This window comes from Loxodonta africana, chromosome 16 (assembly GCF_030014295.1).
Source record: "Loxodonta africana isolate mLoxAfr1 chromosome 16, mLoxAfr1.hap2, whole genome shotgun sequence".
NCBI lineage: Eukaryota > Metazoa > Chordata > Mammalia > Proboscidea > Elephantidae > Loxodonta > Loxodonta africana.
Window position 1 is genome coordinate 68,394,569 of NC_087357.1, and position 22,477 is coordinate 68,417,045.

Below are 22,477 nucleotides of genomic sequence, written 5' to 3' on the forward strand. Positions count from 1 at the left end.
GTCTGTGTTTTAACTGTCCTTCAAAACCAGCAAGTTGTTTGGAAATTAAGAAAAAAGTTAAATTCTCACCAATGGTTGCTGTTACAGTTAAATCAATAAAGATCTTGAGTTCAAATTTGTGTTTTAATTAAGATTTTTTTTAGGTAAATTCCTACTGAGGGTTGTTTCACGTTTTGGGAATTGACTGATGAGGGAGCTGGACTAAGGTAATTGGCCTTTGTTTCAGCTCTACTCAATACTTCCGGAGCACCTGCCTTGTCATTCTGATCTGTATGTGCAAGGAAATGATGTGACCCTTCTCAAGGAGCAAGAACCTGGTCCTGTGCTCAGGAGCTGGGAGGTGAGGTGTGCATGCTGCTGAATATGTGCACCAAGTCCTTTCTAGGTCCCAGCATTGAGGCCTCAGCGACGGCCTTTCCTTTTTTCTGAAGGGGGCTGCCTCCATCCCCCAGAGCACTTGTTAGACATCCACCACATCTTAGGTCTAAGAAGAAATGAGGCCGTGCTGCATAAGTGTCAGATCCCTCCCTGTTGTTAATCCAGCAAGTCTCACGTGTTGGTGTAATGAGAATTTCGCCCTTTCATGTTTTGGATTTTGTGAACTGGTCCACAGAATAAAACGCCTTGAAGTGTTTTCTCAACAGGATAGTATAGAAGTTCAGGGCACAGCCTTTAGAGTCAGCCAGGCTTGAACTTGGGTTAGCTTGAACAGCTTATTTAATCTCTAAGCCTCAGTCTCCTCTGAAATGGCCTTAACCAAATCCAAAAACCCAGTGCTGTCGAGTCGATTGCCACTCATAGTGACCCTAAGGGTCACTGTTTTAGGTGGTTGTGAGGGCCAGGTAAGGTAAAGCACTTTAGCCCAATGCCTGGTACGTCAAGAGTAAAGGACTCCAGCACAGCCTAGTCGGCATGAGCAACCAGAGGTAATTGAGTTGGGTCTTTTCCCCAGTCTGGGACTGGAGCAGACTAGAGGTCCCTAGTTATGGAACCTCTGGGACTCCAGTCTACAGAATCTCTTAAAGGGAAGGTGGGGCCAGAATAGTTTTGAAAGCACTTTCGTAATCCTTTACTCTGTCCCAAAGATAATTTAAGGTAGAGGGATAAGGATTTTATTCCTAATAAAATTAAAGACTTTTCAAAGTGGAGATAACCCTTGGCTATGGTGCTCTTTGAAGGTCATGGCCACTTGTGTACCCTGTTTCTGCCTCTCTCCTCTTAATGTTATCTTTCCTTTTCTCCACTCTGACCTACTGCCTGGCCCACCCACTTCCAGCCAAGGAGAGGAATGCATTCAATTTTTCCCACTCAACTACTGACTTGGCACTGTTCAAGGGACAGTAGACCTCTGCCTTGAGACCAAGTTAAAATAGCTGTTAAAGACCCTTCCTGGCCTCAGGTTAGAGCAGGACACAGTTCTAGAGGCAGCATTTTCTCTGATTTACAAAGCCTTCAGCAAGCACACGTGTCCAGAGCCATGGAACTGTGCTGCTAGGCTCAGGTAGGTAGGCGTTGCCCCAAACCCCTCTGGCCAGGCAGCAGAGTGGCAGTGCTGCTGGCACACCAAATGTGGAGCTTTCAGCGAGGGTCAGGAGGATGTCATCTATAGAGTTTAATTACTTTGCGCCTGCATCTTCTGCTTTGTTTGAGGCAATGCCTTGTCATCAGGGAGTGTTGGGAGTCAATAGAGCTGCTGCTAACTCTAAACACTCCCACAAACGGTAGCCACAAATAGCTTGACCTTTAGCTTTCCTGGCCCCAGCCATATAAAAAATGTTGGGGCACCCACTTAGTAAAGAAGATGCTCTGAAGGTCCTGGGATGGGGTTTTCACTGCCAAGAACTTCAGTTCAATGGGTTCAAATCTTTGTTTCCAAAGGCTAAGGCTTTGACCCAAAGCAGAGAGCAAAAACCTCTCCATGCTATTAGGAACAGTGCCTGTGGGACTTGAAAGACTGAGTTCAGCTCTTGGCTCTGCCACTTCCAGCAGTGTGGTCAGTCCACTCGGCTCTCCTTCTGGAAAGAGGATCCAACCAGCTGACCTCACAAGGCTGCCCTGGTTCTACTGTTCTCTAAGGAGAGTCAGATGTAGGAACCTATTGTGATTCTGGTTTGTGGTCAAGGCAGACCCTGGGCAGGTCTAACTTCTAGTCCGGGAAATGAGCAGCTGAATCAGCTTTGTTGCTGAATCACAGAATCGAGGCTGCTCAAGCCCAGGTCTGGCTAGCAAATCTAACCCCTGCCTGGGCCAGGATTACCACCTTGACTCAGCCAAGGCTGTAGTTGAGTCATGTCTAAACTCAGCAGGGGTTCCCACACAACTGGCATCATTTTCCTAGGCTCAAACACAAGTGGATGAGGTTCCTGGGAAAGCAGCGTGGTGTGGGGGGGGTACATTTATTGTGGACTCATTCCCAACCCCCACCCCCACCCCCCCGAAAAAACCCTAGCCCCTACCTTGGCAATGCTCACTGAGTTCATCAATAAGAACAGAATTGCTACCTTTGGGGTCCTTCCATCCAGGAGATGAACTCTTAACGCTCAGGTCATGGGTGGTAGGCAGAGCTTCCTACAAGAAAGCTCAAGTCTCTTTTGTTGTCCTCCTAAGTGGAACCTGGAATTAAGCCCGTTTTAGAACCCTGAGCAACAAAAGATAACCAAAACCAAATCAGTTGCCATTGAGTCATTTCCAACTCATGATGACCCCATGTGTGTCAACAGAACTGTGTCCCATAGGGTTTTCAATGGCTGTGACTTTTCAGAAGTAATCTGCAGGCGTTTCTTCTGAGGTACCTCTGTGTGAATCTGAACTGCCTACCTTTTGGTTAGTAGCCAAGCACTTTAACCATGGACACCCAAGAAGGGCTGATGAAGATTAGGTAAAGGGGATATGGCTGGAGCTGGACTTAGCAGGCTTTAGAAGCCTTAGAGGCAGGCCGATGGGGATAGGTCCAGTAGACAGCCCTGGCTTCAATCTCTTGGCTCTTCTGAGCCCACCAGCAAACATTTCACAGGTATGCCATAGGATCCCTCCTTTAACAGGAAGAAGCTGAGCAGTAAATCGCTTACCTGACGTCATAGTTTCTCAGTGGCTGAGCTGCAACCATCACCCAAGTCTTTCCTGACATCCAGGGCAGGGCCTTCACCCCTGCTGGACAGAAAGCTTGGGGCCTCATTAACAGCACACACTGAGAGACTGGGGGAAAATAATCTCTGACTTTAATAAAGACTCAGGTTGGGTCTGCCCAAGCCAACTGACTAGGGAACGCCTGAAAGGCTTCAGTTTCTATTGTCCAACACGACCAGTTCTCTTGGATGAGTTCCTGCTTCTCCTTTCAAAGGCACCAGCTGGCTTAGGAGAACTCTACAATGGCTTTATTGTTTGTGCAACTCATGAGCAGAGACCCACTTGAGGGAGCCTCTGGACAAGGCAAACAGGCTGCCACTGGACAGCCAGAAAGACATGGAGGCTCCCCCAACCCAGCCTGGGTCAGCGAGAGCAGACAGACTCGATACTTAAGAGCGATAATCTTTTTTTTTTTGTGGGGGGGGAAGGGGGTGTCAACTTGGGAGTACATAAAAGCTGTAGACCTTGTCCCCATACCTCAAAAAAAAAATTATATGTGCCTCACCTTTTACACACAACTTCAGGGAGACCAAAAAAAAAAAAAGTAAAGAGCTCTTGTACTAGTGCTTTCACTCGCCACTGTCTTCAGTAAAGAGAAAACCCAGCAACCCCCTCACTAGCTTCCTCTTCTCTTCCTGACAGCAGCCTCTGTCTGTAGCCAGACTCCACTGAAGAGAGACTTATGAGGAAATTCTTGTGGGATTTGCTTCACGAATCCCTCCATTTACAAAGTGGGCAGCCCTTCCTCTTCAGTTCTAGTGAACAGAGCAAAATTTTTGCCCTCTTTGTTTCTCCTCATTGGATTAGATGGTAATCGTGTCATCTAGGAGTTTCCCAACCTTCCAGGGTACAGGTGAATCCAGCATCCCTTCAGGATCTCTTCAAAGGCACCCACATTCTTCCACTATCATGTCTTTATGATGGTCTAGAAGGACTCTGCCATTTTCCACATAGAGCATACTCAATGGCTTGGTCTTCACGGGGGCACAGCAGGTAGAAGGGACTCGATGGGGCTGGTAATGTTTCAGCAGACTCTGTAAAAGGGAGGAGAGGAGGGTCAACTCACACGCCAACGGTAAAGAGTAAAAGAGAAAATCAGTGTCTGGATGCAAAAACAGAAGACAACTGTTCGTAAAGGAATCAGCACACTAATAAATACATCATCAACTTTAGTTGCTTTGCTTTTAAACAGACTTCAGAAAAATTCAGAAAGTTAACTTGTGTCTGGGTAGAGCCATACCTAACTCATATGTTCTCCTATTTTGTAGTCTAGAGTGAATACCAATTTTCAAACCATTCCCAGAAACTCCCTGGTTTAGTTCCAGAAATATGAAACCACATAGGGAGTTAGGAAGAAATTCTTGTGGGATTTGCTCTGTTGCCCAGAGAAGGGCAAATGAAGTCAGTAGGAGAAAAGTAACAACCCCCTTGGCATTCTGGACCTGGGCCATGTCCCTGAGGTTTAGCAAAGTCTCTCTAGGTCAGTGTCAGAGCTGGCGATTGGAATTATCTAGATTTCTATGGTTCCGTTTAATCATTCTGCAAGTGGGTTGGTGAAGTGAGTTGAGGCTCAGAAGCCCTTTGCCCAGGACAGGACCTCTGAGGACCCTGACCCCCACCTGTACTTCCCTTGCATGAGCTCAGCTCACATGGGCATGTTCCCCAGACTCTCCGAACCCAGCCTGCGGCTTGGCACACAGGATGTACTGCAGGTTCAAGAGATGCTCATCCCAGGCTTCAGAGATTAAAATAAATAAAAACATTTGGTCCCATATGACCTTTGAGGGAAGATCAAAATCACTTGTAACATCAGGGCCACCATGAGGCACTCTATTCTTCTACCTCATTCTCCTTCCTAACTCATCCATCCTTGCGTTCCTCTCCTTCCACCATCTCCTAGACCTTAGGCTGGTCCTATGAAATGGGTGGCTAACTCCTGTTTTAGGCAGCAAAAGTACAGGGGCTAGACCAGTATTATCCCAACCATGGTGCCATAAATGTGGCCACCATTTCAAGAGACTCCTAGAAAAGATAACAACCTCAAACATGACTACTACCCGGCAGCCATTATACATGCTTTATGCACACCACCACATTTAACTCTACGACACCCCTATGAAATATGGCATGGCCATCTCCATTTTACAGGTGGGGAAACCAAGGCTTAGAAAAGTGAGCGACTTACTATCACAGAGCTAGTAAGTAGGAATCAAACCCAGGCCTGCTTCTCCCCAGATCTCAGATTCTGAACTTCCTTTCCTAGCGTGTTAGGGCCAAGGAAGCCTGAGACCCTCTAGTTCAGCCCCCTAATTTTACAAAAGGAAAAGCCTCAGGGAAGCAGTGTGCTCAAGGCTACATGACGAGACAGGACTATAGGCTCTATGAGAATGTTGTGATTGGTCATCTCCATATCCCTAGTACCAACCCAGGACTGGCAAATTGTAGATGCTCAGATAACTATGAAAGAACACAGTGATTTAATACCAAAGCTGAGGTTGCATTCCACCTGATCCAGCAGTATGGCCACTTCTTGCCCCCTGCCCCCACAGCTTACTGCCTCCCCCACCCCCATGCCTTGGCATCACACCTGGATGTATGCATGGTTGGTCGGATGAAACTCCTCCCCGACAGGGTTGGGACACTCGCCCTCGCAGCGATAGGCATTGTACTGCTTGGGGTAGATGATCCAGGAGCCCCATCCGATCTGGTTGAAGTCCACCTGGAACTTGACCTTTCTACACAGTTGGCTTCCATCTGGCAAGCGGTGTCGACGGTGCCGCCTGCTTCTCTCCTGGGACAGCTGTCCCTCCTGCGCCCGCCAGGAGCTCTCAGCCTCCCACAGCAACGTGGAGCCACCGAGCCGCCTCTGCTCCTGGGAGAGGTTGGAGTAGAGCATGAGCAGAACGTCGGTGATGGGGGGTCTCGGTGACCGCTGCCAACACTCCCCAGCCTGCCTGGCCATCTGCTCCTGCAGCTCCCTGGGGTGCTTCAGCCACTTGGAGAGTGGCCTGGTCACCTCCAGGACCATGCTGCCCGAGGAGAAGGTGACGTGGGATGGAGTGACAGCGAATAGGTCCATCCGAAGACGCTCCTGGCAGCTGGTTGGGTCCTGTTCCATATCCAGCTTTGGCTGGTGGAAAATCTCAATGGAGAGCGGGGCCTCGGAGGGAAGGTTCACAGGGCTGGACAGCTGCAGCCGAAGCTCAGCCCACTCCAGATCCTCTTCTTGGCTCAGGAAGGAGAAGTCAAAAGCAAAGGTCCATTTCTGCCCCTCCACCTCCACATCTAGGTGGGAGAAAGCCAGGAAAGAAGGTGAATGGGGGATGAGGAGTGGCTCTCCCAGCCTCGAAAATCATAGTTCACGCTCAAGCCCTGACAGTATTATTCCTCATGCCAGTCTTACAAGTTGTAATGTTATTGAGTCCATTTTAGAGATGAGGAAGCTGAGGCTCAGAGAGGTTAAATTACCTACCCAAGGTATTATCATCCTTGGGAGTTTTTTGGGAATAGTACGTATTCATCGATTTTCAGGTCATGTAAAAGTGACATTTAAATTTTTTTCAAACCCAGTTTCCTCCTCTTTGCAATGGGCATGGTAATGCCCTACCCATCTCTGCATTAACATGAGGACCAAGGGAAATAAAGGCGTTTGAAGGTTTATTGCTAAATAAAACCCAGTTGCCATCAAGACTCCCAAACCTGGATTTACATAACTCCAAAGCCCAAACTCCAAATCACTATTGTGCCACTCCCCCTCAAAGATAGTCTGCTGCCAGAGACTGGTAAAAATGTGAAGATTTCCATCTCACCCTCTCCACTCTCCCCTCACACATGTGGTCTAAGGTCAGCCCTGAGCCCTCTAACCTAAACACTAGTCTTCCACGTACCCTGTGGAGCAAGTTACCTTCGCCAGACTGTTTTCTCATAAGAAAGGGTGGCCTAGTTTCACAGGCATATTGAAGTAGATACTCGTATTGTGGAAAGGCTCGGGCTTTCAGAGAAGCATGGACAATAGATGTCAAAGACAGCCATGCTCTCCCTCACAAGTTTACAAGGCAGGCAGAAACTTAAGGAATGTTCTGGCAACCTTACAGATAGGTTTCTAAGGCATGCTAGGCAGGATTCTGCACAGACCTGTTTTCCACCCAGTGGTCTTCCCTGTGTTTCCACGTGGCGCCCACCCCTTCCTGCCCAGGTCGTTCATACACACCTAACAGCTATCTAGGGCTGGCACCCAGCAATCACATAAACCACCCCCCGCCCCACTTACCCAAGAATGCCAAACCCAAGCTTGATGAAAAGGGGTGGGAAAGCACATTCCATTTATTTTACTTTTGGACTAATTTGGTCTGATGTTTGGGAACAGCACACATTCATAGATTTTCAGGTCACGTAAAAGTGACATTTAAACTTTTTCAAACCCAGTTTCCTCTTCTTTGCAATGGGCATGGTAATGCCCTACCCATCTCTGCATTATCACCAGGACCAAGGGAAATAAGGAAGTTTGAAGGTTTATTGCTAAATAAAACCCAGTTGCCATCGACTAGACTCCCAATCACGGCAACTCCATGTGTGTCTGAGCGGAATTGCGCTCCGCAGGGTTTTCAAGGTTGAGCTTGTTAACCGTTTGCACCACCCAGGGATTCTTGCTAAATAAAAGTCAGGGGGTTTTCTTCAGAAATCAAAAGAGAGTCTGGGACCCTTTTTTGAAAGATCCTGGAGATAGTGATGATCTCCAATTCAGGTCCACTCTGGGCAGACTGCATAGCATTTTTTTTCTTGTCTCACAGAGCATCTTTTGCTGGAAAATCCAGCCTGTATTATAAGGGTACAACTCCCAGCTTCAGCTCCCTGGCAGCTAGCTCCTCCCAGTCTAATCCAGCTGTCCTTTTCACTTAATTTCCACTTCTCTCCTTGTTAGCAACTCCAGGGGGAATAACCGCCCCTGACTAGCAGCTCTTCCCAGAGGTGTGGGAGAGGAGGTGGCATTACCCATTACCCATTGGAGTACCACCTGGCCACCGGGGATTACGTAGGTCATTAGGTGCTACTAAAGGTGGGACATGTAGCAAGTCCTGGCCACATGACCCAGGAGGCCTGGGGGCAGTGATTTTAAAAATATTTTATCTCAAGTATCTGCAAATGGCCGTTTAGAGGCAGGCACTCCAGATCAAGGGGACCTAGAGTCTCATGGTGATGGTACAAGTTCTGGCTCTGCCAGTTGCTAGCTGTTTGACATTGGGCCTCAGTTTCCATGCCTGTAAAAGGGACAGGGAAACAGCATCTATCTCTCAGGGCCACTGTGAGGACTAAGTGAGATGTTGTTAGCTGCCTCGACTCAAGAGTGAACCCATCCATGCACAAGGGACAAAATGCTGCCAGGTCCTGCTGTCTTAAGTTTGGAAGTTCTGCTGAAGCCTGCTGAGCTCCCTAGCTGGGCATGAAGGCGCACGGGCTAGGAATCGAACCTGCATGGAAGGTGACAATTCTACCACTGAACCACGACTGCCTCACATTAACAGATAAGGGAGGCAAGTAAAGAGCTTCGCCAACACAACAACCAAAGTTTAATAAAAGCTGGCTGTCACCAACACCTCCTCATCACTCCCCACCTTCAGAAGTTAGAAGTGAAGGTGCCGGGCCAGGCAGTGGTGGGCCTGGGCAGGGGAGTGAAGTCCTCTGTAACCCGGATGGGCAGTGTGCCTGGAGGGGCAGGACAAAAACTGCTCCTTCCAGCTGGAAGAGTCCATGATTCCATGACCTGGCTCCTTCTCCCCTGCTGTGGGCTCCCTGGGACACATGGTTGGCAGGTTCTCCTAGATCTAGCTGTGGTTCCTCTTAGGAGTAAAACCCGTTGCTCTTGAGTCAATGCCAAATCCTGGCGACCTCACGTGTTACCCGGTAGAACTGAGCTCCATGGGGCTTTCTTGGCTATAAACTTTATGGAAGCAGATTGCCAGGCCTTTCCTTTGCAGTGCTGCTGGGTGGGTTTGAACTACCAAGCTTCTGGTTAGTAGCTGAGAGCAAACCGTTCACACCACCCATGGGCCCATTTTAGGAGTATGGGTTCCTAATCTTTTGGGGGTCACCAATGCCTGATACAAGCTAAGAATGCTCTCCCCCCCCCCGCAAAAAAATGGATCCACCCACTTGTACAACAAATGTGATTTGGGGGGTAAAAGGAAGGGATTCATGGACACCCTGAAAGCCATCTATGCATTGAAGCAAATTTGAGGACACAGGACACAGGGATACCTTGACCCACCTCCCAATTCAGAAGAAGGAAGTTCTCCGGCTCATGTGCTTGGGTTTTCTTCCCCTCACCTGACACCTCCTCCCCTTATCAGGGCAGTGAGGCTGAGGAAGAATTAGGGACTATGGAAGAGGGTGGGGGTATGACCCTGAGCACCCACCCTACGTTATTATAAAGTGTCGGAGTAATTCCCATTAACTGCTTCCCTGGTGCCAAGTGTTCTACAAGCATTGTCTCCTTAAACGCCCCCCCCCCAGCCCCGTGTTATCACCATTTGCAGAGGAAGTCGGTTTCCTCAGGTGCCCAAGGTGAAGGGTAAATTAACTAGTTAAACAATGACAGATGGAAATGAAAACTCAATGCTGTTTTGATTCCAAGACCCATTTCACCCTGCGGTGGTGCAGCTTACAAATAAACCCAGTAGGGGAAGTAAGGAGCCGGTGTAGGACACTCCAGACAGGCTCTGCTCGCTGCCCTTCATAAATGAAGCCGAAAGAAAAGAGGAAGCCAGAAAAGCTGAGGGTTTGAAAAACCAGAACCCAGTTTTCCAGACTCAGGGTCTGTCGAATCACTGCACAAACCTTAAGGAATTTTCCGGGAGGAGGAAGTGAACTGGAAAAGCTACACGCCCCGCCCCCCCCCCACACTTGCCCCATGCCACCTCCGGCTGCTTTCTGGTGGAAAGGCCAGAGCCCACCACCTACTTTCTCTTTGCCCCGCCTCCAGGGTGTCCCCCGCCTGGGCTGGTCCCCAGATGACCCTTCTGGAGAGGGTCACCAGCCGTCCGACCCCAGACGCGGAGGGCAGGGGAGGTAGGAGTCCCCGCCCCCAGGCCACGAGGGGCGGCCGGCGATCAGATTAACGGATGTGGATTGCGCACGACCCGGGGGAGGGCCGTCTGGCCCCCGGAGGCAGGGGAGGCGCGGGCGGCAGGGGTTGCCTGGGTGGCGGGATGTGGATTGCACAAGGAAAGGGGGCCCTGGGGCAGGACTCCCTCTCCTCAGCACCCACACGCATGCCCGCGCCGGGTGCCCAGAACCCACCTGCACGCCCGTGCCGGATGTCCAGAACGGGCTGACCTAGGCCCTGATGCACACGCGCGCGCGCGTGCGCGCGCACTCTCTCTCTCTCTCCAATCTAGGCCCCGAACCTGGTGTCATTGTCACCCGGGACGTGGACACGTCCCCAACCCGGGCTCGAGAACTCAAGGTTGCCTCAGTTCTCGACTTCGGGCGGGCCCCCCCATCCCTAATTCCGGATCCCTTACTCTCTAATCCCTGATGTCACAGGCCTGAACTTGGGTTTCAAAGCACGCCTGCAGCCAGAGATACTCCTAACGTGTCCCAGAACACACTCACCCTCATCAAAAAATACATATAGAGAGCGAGAGAGCACACTGGTGGCGCAGTGGTTAAGAGCTACGGCTGTTAACGTCGGCAGTTCGAATTCACCAGCTGCTCCTTGGAAACTCTTTGGGGCAGTTCTACTGTCCTGTAGGGTCGCTATGAGTCGGAATCGACTCGACGGCAACGGGTTAGGCTTTATATACATATAAAAAAAAAAAATCAAACCCGTTGCTGTCGAGTCGAACTCGAGTAGAACTGCCCCATAGGAGCGCCTGGTGGATTCGAACGGCCGACATTTTGGTTAACAGCCGTAGCTCTCAACCACCACGCCACCACGGTATGTGTGTATGTATATACATATACATACGCACACACAATAAACATAATACGACCGACTTGGACCTAAGCGTTTTATGTACTTTGCCGTCTAGCCTTCTCAACAGTTTTATAAGGGAGGAACTATTACCCCTATTCTACAGATGCGGAAACTGAGGCACTGGGAGGTTTTAAGTAAGGTAAATAAGATCGCAGATAAGAATGACACAATCTGGCTCTCACCCTAAAGCACTGCGCTCTACCCACCCCGAACCTAGACCCAGGACGCCAGAATCCGCTCCCTACCTCGGCCATGGATCCCCTCCATCCACCAATGCTGCACCCCGAACCAACGCAGACGCCGAAACACCCTGTCCCTGGACGCGCCCTACCAGCGCAATTGGACCCTTCGACGGCCGGGGCCCCACCACGGAGCTCAGACGCCACCCGCTCCGGCGCAATTCCGGAATCCGCAGTAGGGCCGTAGCCAGAGGACCTTCGGAATCCGGAGTCCAGCCGTAGCGGGAGGGCCCCGCCGTGCCCGACCCAGGGCGTCCCGGGCCGTCGGGGCTGGAGTGGCGCAGCCTACCTTGCGCCTGCAGGCTGCGGATGATGTCGGCCCGGAGCAGCGGGTCGCGGTAAAGCCTCAGCATATACGCCAGAGGGGACGGCGACGAGGGCTGCCCCAGCGTACGCAACGGCAGAGTGGCCCCCGTCTCGGCGCCCGCCTGGAGCAGAGCCCCCCAGGCGTGCAGGAGGAGCAACAGCACGCAGTGGGCGTGCATGGTGGGCTGGCCGGACCTGGGAGCTGCGCCTCCGCCCCTTATATCCAGGCCTCCGTAGCCGCCCCGCCCCCGTCCTGCCTCCCTCCCTGGAAGCTTTAAGATGGCAGGCCCCCCCCCACGCTCCATGGGGGGCGGTGGAAAGGGCCCCCCTGCTGGAGGCGGTGAGACCTGAGCCTGGTGGCGAGGATGCGAACTGGGGGAGGCGTTAGGTCCTAGGGCCGGTTCTGGGGCTCCTGGTGTGCCCGGCGTGGGCACCAGAGCACCCTGGAACCCTGCTACTTTAGGGACTAGAGACCTTGTTCTGAGACAGAGCAGACTTTTCCCTGGCAAACTCGCAGGTCAAAATTGTGGCTTCCCTACCTCCGTCTCACCCGGAACCCCTGGCCCTTCCTCCATACGGGTTCCTCATCAGGAGCAGGTAGGGGATGTGGGGGATGCGTTGCCCAGCCTGGCTGTACAGCCCCCCACATTGTCCAGACAGCCTCTGGAGCACCCCTGGCCTTACCTGTCTGGAGAGTCAGCCTTTGGAAAGGCTGGGTCCTGGGAGGATGCTGGACAAAGAAGGTGAGCTCCAGGTGAAGGCCCATGCTCCACGCTGGGGACATAATACACATTGCCATCTAGTCGATTCCAAGGAGGGTCTGTGGATTCAAACTGCCGACCTTTTGGTTAGCAGCCATAGCACTTAACTACTATGCTACCAGGGTTTCCCAGGACATAGTAACATGCTTTCAATACTGAAGTGCTTCCCCAGGGAAGATGGGGCAGGAGTACCCAGGACTGTCTTTGCCATCTGAAAAGGGAAGTGTTGGCAGAAGCTGGAGCACAGCTGACAGGGTAATGCTGGCCCCTAGGTGTGAAAGTCTCCCTGAGGTCAGGCTCTCCCCTTCTTGGGGACACATCGTCCCCAGGGATCTCAGGGAAAAAGCTGTTGTCCATGTTCTGCAACCCCTGCCCACCATGGCAGGACCACAGGAGACCTGGGCCCCGGTTTCCTTATCTGCAGAATAGTGACAATAGCGAGCCTTGCCCACCTCCCTTCCAGGTGCAAAATCAGGGCAGGGCTGGGATTACCTTTAAAGAAATGTAAATCCCTGCCTCAGTGTTAGGCTGATCTGTTTTCCTCAACATAGGAGGGCTGTTTCTCTTCCTCCACCCCCCATGCCCTTCCCTGGCACACAAAAAAAAAACAAAAACACATTGCTGTTGAGTGCCCTCCAGTCAATTCCAACTCATCGTCCTATAGGACACAGTAGAACTGCCCCATTAGGGGTTCCTAGGTTGTAATCTTTAGCGAGAAATGGCCAGGCCTTTTGTCCCTTAGAGTGGCTGGTGGGTTCGAACCATCAGCACTTAACCACTGCACCAACAGGGCTCCTTGACAAGGACAGTAGCAGCTGGCTAACATTTACGAAGCACGGACTCTGTGTCAGGCGCAGTGCTAAGTGCTTCCCAAACCTGACCCCTTCATATGATGCTCCAGCTGAAAAGAACCACAGGATCAGACCTGAGCAGCTGTTAGAAAATAGAAGAAACCCCAGACCCTTGTCCCCTGGGGAGGCTGTCACGCCCAGCAGGAAGGGGCCTCCCCTGGGAATCCAGAGACCTGGGTGGCAGTCCCATTGCCAGCCACGGGGCCTCAGATAATCTATTGTTCAGCTGACTGTTAGCTCCTTAAAGCTGGGACTGCCTTGTTGATCCCAGCTCTCCCCATAACGCATATCATAGTTGGGACCCAAAAAATCTTAGTCGTGTAAATAGATCAGTGAATGGCACAGTTTCCAGACATACCTGAAGATAAATAGTATCACCTGAGGTGTTTGTTGGAAACCCTGGTAGTGTAGTGGTTAAGAGCTATGGCTGCTAATCAAAAGGTCGGCAGTTCGAATCCACCAGGTGCTCCTTGGAAACTCTATGAGACAGTTTTACTCTGTCCTGTAGGGTTGCTATGAGTCGGAATCAACTCCATGAAAATCGGTTTGGTTTGGTTTCGGGGGGGATATTTGTTAAGCTATTGATTCCTGAGTCCCAACCCAAAGCTTCAGAATTAGAATTCGGAGGGAGGGCTTGGGAATCTGTATATTTGACAAATGCCCCAATGATTCTTAGCAGACAACTTTGGGAACCTGGGTGGCCGTGGTTCTACCTGAAGTTCATAAACCACCTCTCTGGTCCAGTTTCCTTGTCTGTATAACGGCTGGCATGGTGGTACAACGTGATGAAAGTAATTCATGTCACAAAATTGTACATGTGAAAAATGTTGAAATGGCGAATGTTTTGTTACGTATGTATTTGCCACTGTAAAAAGCAGACAGACGTGGCTGAGGGTACCTCCTCCCATGCAGATGAAGTGAAATGAAGGTAAAAACGCATTGCAAGCTCTCAGACATTATGTAATTGTAAAACGTTATATATAAAAAAAAAAATTGCGCTCAAGTTAATTCTGACTCATGGTGACCCCACGTGTATCAGAGTAGAACTGGGCTCCAGAGATTTTCAGTGCTGGTTTTTTGGAAGTAAACCACCAGGCCTTTCTTCCGAGATGCCTCTGGGTAGCTTTGAACTGCCAACCTTTCAATTAGTGGCTGAGCAAGATAACCGTTCTTACCCAGGGACTGCAGGCATTACGCATGTGGGTATTACTATGGGTGCTCTCTGTTTGTCATCTGACTTCCCTAGTCTGGGGGCTTGCTGGCTGGAGGGCTCAGGGTTGTCAGCCTCAGCTCCCAGCATAAGACCTATTTCCAGAGGCCAGAGACACCCTCCCCCGATTATGCCCATATAAATAAAACAATGATAGATTGTCAGTGCTGTGGGAGCCCTTGACAAGGACAGGGGAACCAAGAATGGCAACACAAGGGCAGTGCAGACAGCTCAAGAAAGTCAGCCTGGGTGGGGTCAATTTTGAAACTCAGATCTCCCGAATGGCAAGGTCTCCTAGAATTCAGGTGTTCTCTGTTTAAACAGAGCAGCCTGTCCACCAAGATTAACCAGGGTAGCGGAAGGGACGATAAGTCTACTTTCCTTACTGGGCCAGAAGCTTCTTGAGATTAAGGATAAAGGTTTTATTCACCCTATGTCAATTGCACTACGTGGCCTGTAGTAGGTGCTCAATAAATGTTTGTTAAATTGAAACAAATGATGATAACCACAGCTAACATTTATGGAGCACCTAATACACCAGCCACTCTAATCACTGCATTGATCACACCATCATCCTGCTTCAGAGATGAGAAGACAGAGGCTTAGAGAAAATAAGAAGGCGACCAGCTCAAGGCCATGCATTTACAAGTGGGAACAGCCGATGCGTGCAGGACAGACTCGTGCTTTTGGCTCCTGTTGCTTCCCCATAGATGAGAGGGTGAAAAGGTTTCTTATACTAAGACTTTAACTCTCTCAAATAAAATCCTGCCTTTCCCAGGGTCCGGCAGCTGGCAGACAGAGCTCCTTTCTGATGTGTATTGGGCCAGAGCTGAGTGGGGGCCTGGAATGGCTGTCTTACTACAAGAAGGACTGTCTGACGGAGGCTGTCCACCTCTGGAGAACCTTCTCCGGCTCTGGGATCCTGGAAGAACCGGAATCTCTGTAGTCTCTCCGGGACAGAGGCTAATAGTCGTCCTTCTCATTTTCTAGGGACATTAATTAGTCCAGGATCTGCTTCCTGTAAGAAGGTCCAGAAGTGCCCTCTTCCCAAGGGGAATAGCACCTTCCAGATTGCCCTGGCCCAGACAGACTGACCGACAGATTACCTGACCTGGGAGATAACCTTTGAGGGCCATCCCAGCTGGCTGGACAGTGGGGGGCAAAGTCCCTCACAGTTCTCGACTGCTTTCTGTCGGGCCATTTGGGACCCTCCTTTGACATGAGCCACAGCGTGTGGTTCAGTGCATGGACTCTGAGGTCCGGCTGCCTGGGGTCCTTCCCCAACACTTGCCACCTGTGTATATCCCATCTCGAAGTGTCTGCTTCCTCAGCTATAAAATGGAGATAAATCAGTATCTACTTGATAGGGGTGTTGTAAGTAGTAAACGTGGGTCTATGGCAGGTTAACTCAGTGGTATCTACAGAGAGTGGGTTCTCAGGGAGTCAGGGAAGAAAGGCATTTCAATTGTGCACATATTTAACGAGCATTTCCTATCAGCCAGGCATCACATTGAGTATGTTAGCTTATGTCATCCTATTCGCCCCCGCTGAAGCTCTGTGAGGCTTGCAAGGCACTTCGGAGACGAGGAGACTCAGGTGCAGAGAAATGAAACAACATAAGCTTTGAGATGGCAGAGGGCATCTGCTTTCTTATACCCCTCCAGTGCCTAGCATGGGGCATTGGTGGTTTAGTGGTAGAAATCTCACCTTCGACGTGGGAGACCAGACTTGATTCCTGACCAGTGCACCGCACGTGCAACCACCGCCCATCTGGCAGTGGAGGTTATGTGTTGCTATCATGTGGAGTAGGGTTCGGCAGAACTAGTCTGAGATGGACTGGGAAGAAAGGCCTGGCAATCTACTTCTGAAAATGAGTTAATGAAAACCCTACGGATCATAACAGTCTGATCTGCAGCTGATCATGGGGATGGCACAGGACCAGGCAGTGTTTCGTTACCTTGTGCATGTGGTTGCCATGAACGGGGGGCTCGCTGGACGGCAGCTAACAACATCAACAGCCAGCGCCTAGCACAGTGCCTGATACGAAGCTGTCAATAAGTTTGCCAAGTGATTGGATGAACCCTATAGTCCTGAAGCAGGCTCCTATCCCACGCTTGCTTTTCACGTTCTCTTTCCTCTGTCTCCAGCCTCCTGCCATTTCCACTTTCTCCCCCTGGTAAACTGTCACTCATCTATCAAGACAAAGGTTAAAAAGTCACCTCCTCTACAAGCCCTTCACTAGCTCCCCGCAGCAATTCAGCAGAGCCCTCTTTTGAGTAAGCTTCCTAGCGCAGCTGTCCACACTAGCTTGGGTGACCGCCACAGACTGTGAGCTCTTTGGAAGCAGGGATGACTCCTGACTCATTTCTCTCCAGAGCCCCAGTCTCTGGTTTCTAACCACCCCCTGCTTGCTACGATTGGCAGCTGCAATAAATAAATCGGATCATGTACATGGTAGAGGCGGGTCTAAGCAAAGGCTCGTTGCTTCCACCCTCAGTACATGCCTTCCCTTTCTGTTAGGCTGCACTGCTGGCCTTGCAGGCTGGCACCTAGAGGTGAGAGGTACTGTCTAAGCTCAGCTGGGACTTTCCACCAGGAAGCCTGGGCCCTGTTTGCTCTGTTTTTCAAAGGACTGGCACTCAGTGAGCACTTGGCAAACAGAGGCTACAAACCATGCCTGTAGCCAGCCTTGGCTGATAGCAGTGTTTTGTCTGCCTCCACCCTCCTCCCCACAGTGTTTTGAAAAGATTTTATTTAAGTTGCCAACAATGAACATTCTTGAGATTTTGCACAACTTTTTTTGCTTCATTTGAGAAATGGTAATGTCTGGCCCTCATTTCAATGTGGCAAATGTTCCCAAAGCTGAACAGTAACTGTTTCCCTCAGGCAGGGTCTGTTCTCTAAAATGTGCCACAGTCCCCATCACACCTTAATTTGTTACACCCAATTTTCAGGCCCTAAACACAGATGAGTTTGAGACCCCTGTTGTATGCTGGTTGGGAGAAAGGCACTCTAGAATCAGTTGGGAAACACAGACTTAAGAGTGTTTGGGTGGGGCCCACCTCATTGCCCTTGTTGTGTAGGAGCTAAGCCATGGATTGTGGGTACCAACAGTTAATGCACTCAGCGGCTAACTGGAAGATCGGAAGTTTGAATCCACCCAGAGGTGCCTCGGAAGAAGGACCTGGTGATCTACTTATGAAAAATCAGCCATTGAAAACCCTGTGGAGCACAGTTCTGCTCGGACACAATAGTTCTTCTCTGAGTCAACTCGATGGCAACTGGTTTTTATGGGTACCTGGCCCAGGCTGCATGAGATGAAAATAACCTATCATTTACAAGTCCTTGCCATAATGCACTCACATGATTTAATTTACCCCTCCTATTTTCTGGGTTTTTATCAATCCTAAGAAGCAGATTGAATACTTACTTCCATGTTACAGGTGAGGTAACTGAGGCAGCTTGCCCAATGTGGAGCACCTGGCAAGTGGTAAAGCTGTGACAGACCCTAAGTCATTCTGGCTTCAGAACTTAGACCTGACGCTACCATGTCCCAACATAGTCCTTGTTCAAACAGCCCTTTCCCGAATGATCCCATTTAATCGACCCCCTGCACTCTGCCACATCACCCTGTTCATTTCCTCCGTGGCACTTCTACAATCGGAAACTAACTTGTTTTGTTTAGTACTGTTTACTTCTCTTTTTGTCTGTCCCCCCCTCCCAGCACTAGAATATAAGCTAGATCCCCTGTCTGTCTAGTTCATCGCTGTATCAGGGCTTAGCTCTGTTCTTAACACATGCAGGTACTCAATAAATATTTGTTGAATGAATGCATTTAACCCAGTCTCTGGACCAGGGGACACAGAGGTAAGAAAGCAAGGATTGTGGAGACAATTCTTGGTCCTGTGGCCACCAAAAGGCCATAAGCCCTGGAGTCACCAGCATCCTCTGGCTTCAAGGCTTTCTACCTTGTTCTCTTAAGCACATTAAGCACATACTGGGGTACACAGTGGATAATAAATGCTGGGTGTCTTGACATCGGCAAGACAATGCTTAGTGCTCCTGATTCCCAATGAACGTGATTCACGCTGTTGCGCCTTCTGTGTGTTCACTTATGCCGTCCCCCACCTCTGATCTCTCCCACAACCCTTGCTGGAGCTGGGTTGCGGAAGCAGGGCTGGTACCATCCTCAAGAGGGTGCCGGGCCCAACATCACACAGCGATACAGGCCAGGGCCCTCCGACTCTGAATTTCATGCTGCCTCCAGCTCATGTGGAGAGGCTCTTCTCCCAGGCCCCCTGGGTGGAGTCCAAGGCCCGACTTGCTGGGCTTCCCACAGGGTCAGGAGGTGAAGGCTCAACCCGCCCTGGGAACCCCGCGGAATGGGAGTGTCTTGTGAAACAAACAAAGAGACCACCAGGAGGATGCCCTCTCCTCCCACCTCAGAAGCTTCTCAGACATTCCCACAGGCCAGCCACGTTTGCCTCCTGCCTCCCACCTCCCCATTTCCTCTCCACCAGGGGTCACTAGTGCTGAAGTTGAACAGGAGTTTAATGACCCAGTTGAGCCTGGGGCTGAGAGAAAGGCTCTGTGTGTGTGTGTGTGTGTGTGTGTGTGCGCGCGCGCGCGCGGACTCATGAGCACAGGGGGCCTGTGTGCTGGGTACTGACTGTGCTAAGAGATTTACAGGCAGTATCAGCTCAGTGTCTCCCGAAGTTGCTTGATCATAATAATCACAGAGGGCTTTTATAAAAAATAAAGTGTGTCCCCTCAGGGGGCACTGAGTTTCTGTTAATTACATAAAAAAAAAAAAAAATTGCTATCAAGTCAATTCCAACTCATAGCAACCCTATAGGACAGAGTAGAACTGCCCTGTAGGGTTTCCAAGGAGCGCCTGGAAGATTCAAACTGCCGACCTTTTGGTTAGCAGTTGTAGCACTTAGCCGCTGAGCCACCAGGGTTTCCTTCTGTTAACAGTGGTGGAATAACTTGGAAACGGATGGTGGTGATGGCTTCACAACGTGATGAATGTCATCAGTGTCATGGAATTGTACATGTAAAATTTCTTGAACTGGCAAGTGTGTTGTTATATATATTTTTACCACAATAACAAAATTTAAAAACAAATTATCCTTATATTTTTTTTATTAGAGATGTATAAAAAATATTTATGAGTGAAATGAAAAAATGTTTGGGATTTGCTTGGAAGTACTCTATCTTTCCAACCCAAAATTCAAGGGTGGGAGGGAAAGAGGAAGGCAACAGATAAATCAAAATTGGCAAAATATTCCTAAAAAGGATATAATAAAATTAACATGACCATTGCCTTGGTCATCTAATGCTGCCATACCACAAGTGGATGGTTTTCAATGAAGACGAATTTATTTTCTCACAGTCTAGTAGGTTACAAGTCCAAATTCAAGGTGTCAGCTCCAGGGGAATGTTTTTCTCTCCCTGTCAGCCTTCTCATCAATGTTCCCCGAGACTAGGAGCTTCTTCATGGAGGGACCCCGGGTCCAAAGGATGCGCGCTGCTCCCAGCAAAGCTGTCTTGGTGGTATGAGGTCCCCAACTACACTTGTATCCCTTTCCCTTTATCTCTTGAGAGAGAAAAGTTTGTGCAGGCCACACCCCAGGTAAACTCTCTTTACCTTGGATCAGGGAGGTGACCTGCATAAGGGTGGTGTTACAATCCCACCCTAATCCTCTCAACATAAAATTACAATCACAAAGTGGAGGACAATCATACAATACCAGGAACCATGGCCTAACCAAGTTGATACACACATTTTTAAGGGGATGTAATTCAATCCATGACAATCATATACTGCTGCTGACATTGTATTAAAAGATTTTTAAATGTTTCCCAAAAAGAGTGTCCCAAAGTCTTAGTGCACTTTTTACGACAATTTTAAGCTTAAAGAACTTCAGAAGTATAAAGTGAAGTTGAAAGTAAAAAATTTCTATAAAATTTTTGTATAGAAATTTACAAAAAAATTCTTTGAAAGCTTATTTAATTTTTACACTTAGTTTCATGAATTTTAAAGAATACATTTTTGTTTCTGTCAACATTTGTCATCTTGAAAAAAACATTGCAATTAAAAACATATTATTCACAACTCAAAACAGCCCAAATGTCCATCAGCTGGTGAATGGATAAACAAATTGTGGTCTATCCATACATTAGAATATTAGTTGGCAATAAAAATAAATGAGCTATTGACACATGAAACAAGAATGACTCCCAAAATAATGAGGCTGAGTGAAAGAAGCCTGGCAAAAAATAACACATGCTGTATGATTTCATTTATATAAAATTCTAGAAAATGCAAACTAATGTATAGAGACCGAAAGCAGATCAGTGGTTGCCTGGGGGGAGAGGAAGAGATCACAGAGGGACACTAGGAAGATGTTGGGGTAATAAATACGTTCGTTATCTTGATTTTGGTGATGGTTGTGTACATACGTCCAAGCTTACCGAATTGCACACTTTAAATATTTTCAGTTATTCAAATAAAAAACATTGAGGTGTATCAATTAAACCTCACTAAAGGTGTTTTTTTTTTTTTTTTTTTAAAGGTGTAGATGAGTCAGAATCGACTCGACGGCATTAGGTTTTTGGGTTTTAAAGGTGTAGAGGAGCCCTGGTCGTGCAGTGCTTAAGAGCTTGGCTCCTAATCAAAAAGGTCAGCAGTTTGAATCCACTAGCCTCTTCTTGGAAACCCCGTGGGGAAGTTCTTCTCTGTCCTATAAGGTCGCTATGATTGACTTGATGGCAACGAGTTTGTGTTTTGTTTTTAAGCTGTAAAAGTTAATTTAAAAATAATAAATGTTTAAAAACATTACATCGTTATTCAAAATTCATAAAGCTAAATAAACATCAGAGACATTTAAATAAACTCTGAAGTTCTTTGTAAGTTTGTAGTACTTATGCTTCTGAAATAGAAATATTCGTAATAGGATGTTCTTCTATTAAAGCTTAAAATGCACCAAGGCCTTGGGGACACCCTGTATATAGACTCAGAGGATCTGGAATGAGACCCAGGAATCTATTTTTAGCAGTTCCCCACCCCCACCCTCCCAGGGAGATTTATGATTACCATTAGGTAAAATGGGAAACACAGCATAATCTCTCTCTGTCTCTCTCTCTTTTCTTCTCTCTGGCTTTCAACAAACCGATGAGGAAGGTGCTTCTGTCATCTTTTTAAATATGAGGGATCTGAGGCCCAGAGAGGCTGGGTGACTTGCCCAAAGTCACACAGTTAATTTAACAGCAGTGCTGGGATTGAGGCCAGGCAGACTGACTCTAAAGCCTGCACGTGGGGTAACTTGGTTACCGAGGGACGGCTTGCATCCCCCAAATCCCCAAACCCTGTGTCCTGTTGGCCACCGACCACAGGGCTGGCAGGATCCCCATGCTGGTGCACCCCCACTCACATCAAAGGGCCCCACACTTCAAAGGCAGCTTGGGAGAGATGCACATAGCAGGCTGGGTATGCAGGGAAGCCTGAAGCCTGGGAGAGCTAATGGGATTAACCCAATGGGGCAGGAAGTGCTTTCAGCGAGAGTTTAATTCCCTGGGAATGACTTGACTACATTCTCACACCACCCACCGTTGGAACCTCTGGGCACCTGGGAATTGGGGGTGAGATGGGGGCTGTGCCAAGTGTGTCTCTCTTTCTTGCATGGAAAACCCTGAAGCCAGGTGTTACGAATTTTGTGCTGGTCATAGCGTCCTGTGCTTTAGATACCGGCTTCATTTTTATCCTGAAACCAGGCACAGAGCTACCATGTTGCACAACTCCAAGGAGCAACTTTACATTGTATTTTATAAGGATAAGCAAAAACCTCAAACCTGTTGCCCTTGAGTCGATTCCGACTTATAGCGACCCTATTGGACAGAGTAGAACTGCCCCATAGGGTTTCCAAGGAGAGGCTGGTGGATTCGAACTGCTAATCTTTTGGTTAGCAGCCATAGCTCTTAACCACTGCTTCACCAGGGTTCCTGAG

General features: G+C 49.1%; 1 protein-coding gene across 1 annotated transcript; it reads right to left on the bottom strand.

The window, feature by feature from the left end:
* Nucleotides 1–3,074: 3,074 nt before the first annotated feature.
* Nucleotides 3,075–11,825, bottom strand: NODAL (nodal growth differentiation factor). Its single transcript, XM_003409312.4, has 3 exons — nt 11,630–11,825; nt 5,714–6,411; nt 3,075–4,160 (listed from the first exon to the last, which is right to left on the bottom strand). The coding sequence occupies exons 1-3, from the start codon at nt 11,823–11,825 to the stop codon at nt 4,008–4,010; spliced, it is 1,047 nt and encodes a 348-aa protein (XP_003409360.1). The 3' UTR covers nt 3,075–4,007.
* Between the last annotated feature and the right edge of the window lie 10,652 nt (nt 11,826–22,477).

Bases quoted from the DNA above. Each gene is read 5' to 3' on its own strand.
- NODAL (XM_003409312.4), bottom strand. From the start codon at position 11,825: ATGCACGCCCACTGCGTGCTGTTGCTCCTCCTGCACGCCTGGGGGGCT. The intron at 6,412-11,629 runs GTAGGCTGCGCC...TCTCCCACCTAG, and splicing joins CCGCAGCCTGCAGGCGCAAG to ATGTGGAGGTGGAGGGGCAG. The intron at 4,161-5,713 runs GTGTGATGCCAA...TCCCTTTTACAG, and splicing joins CCAACCATGCATACATCCAG to AGTCTGCTGAAACATTACCA.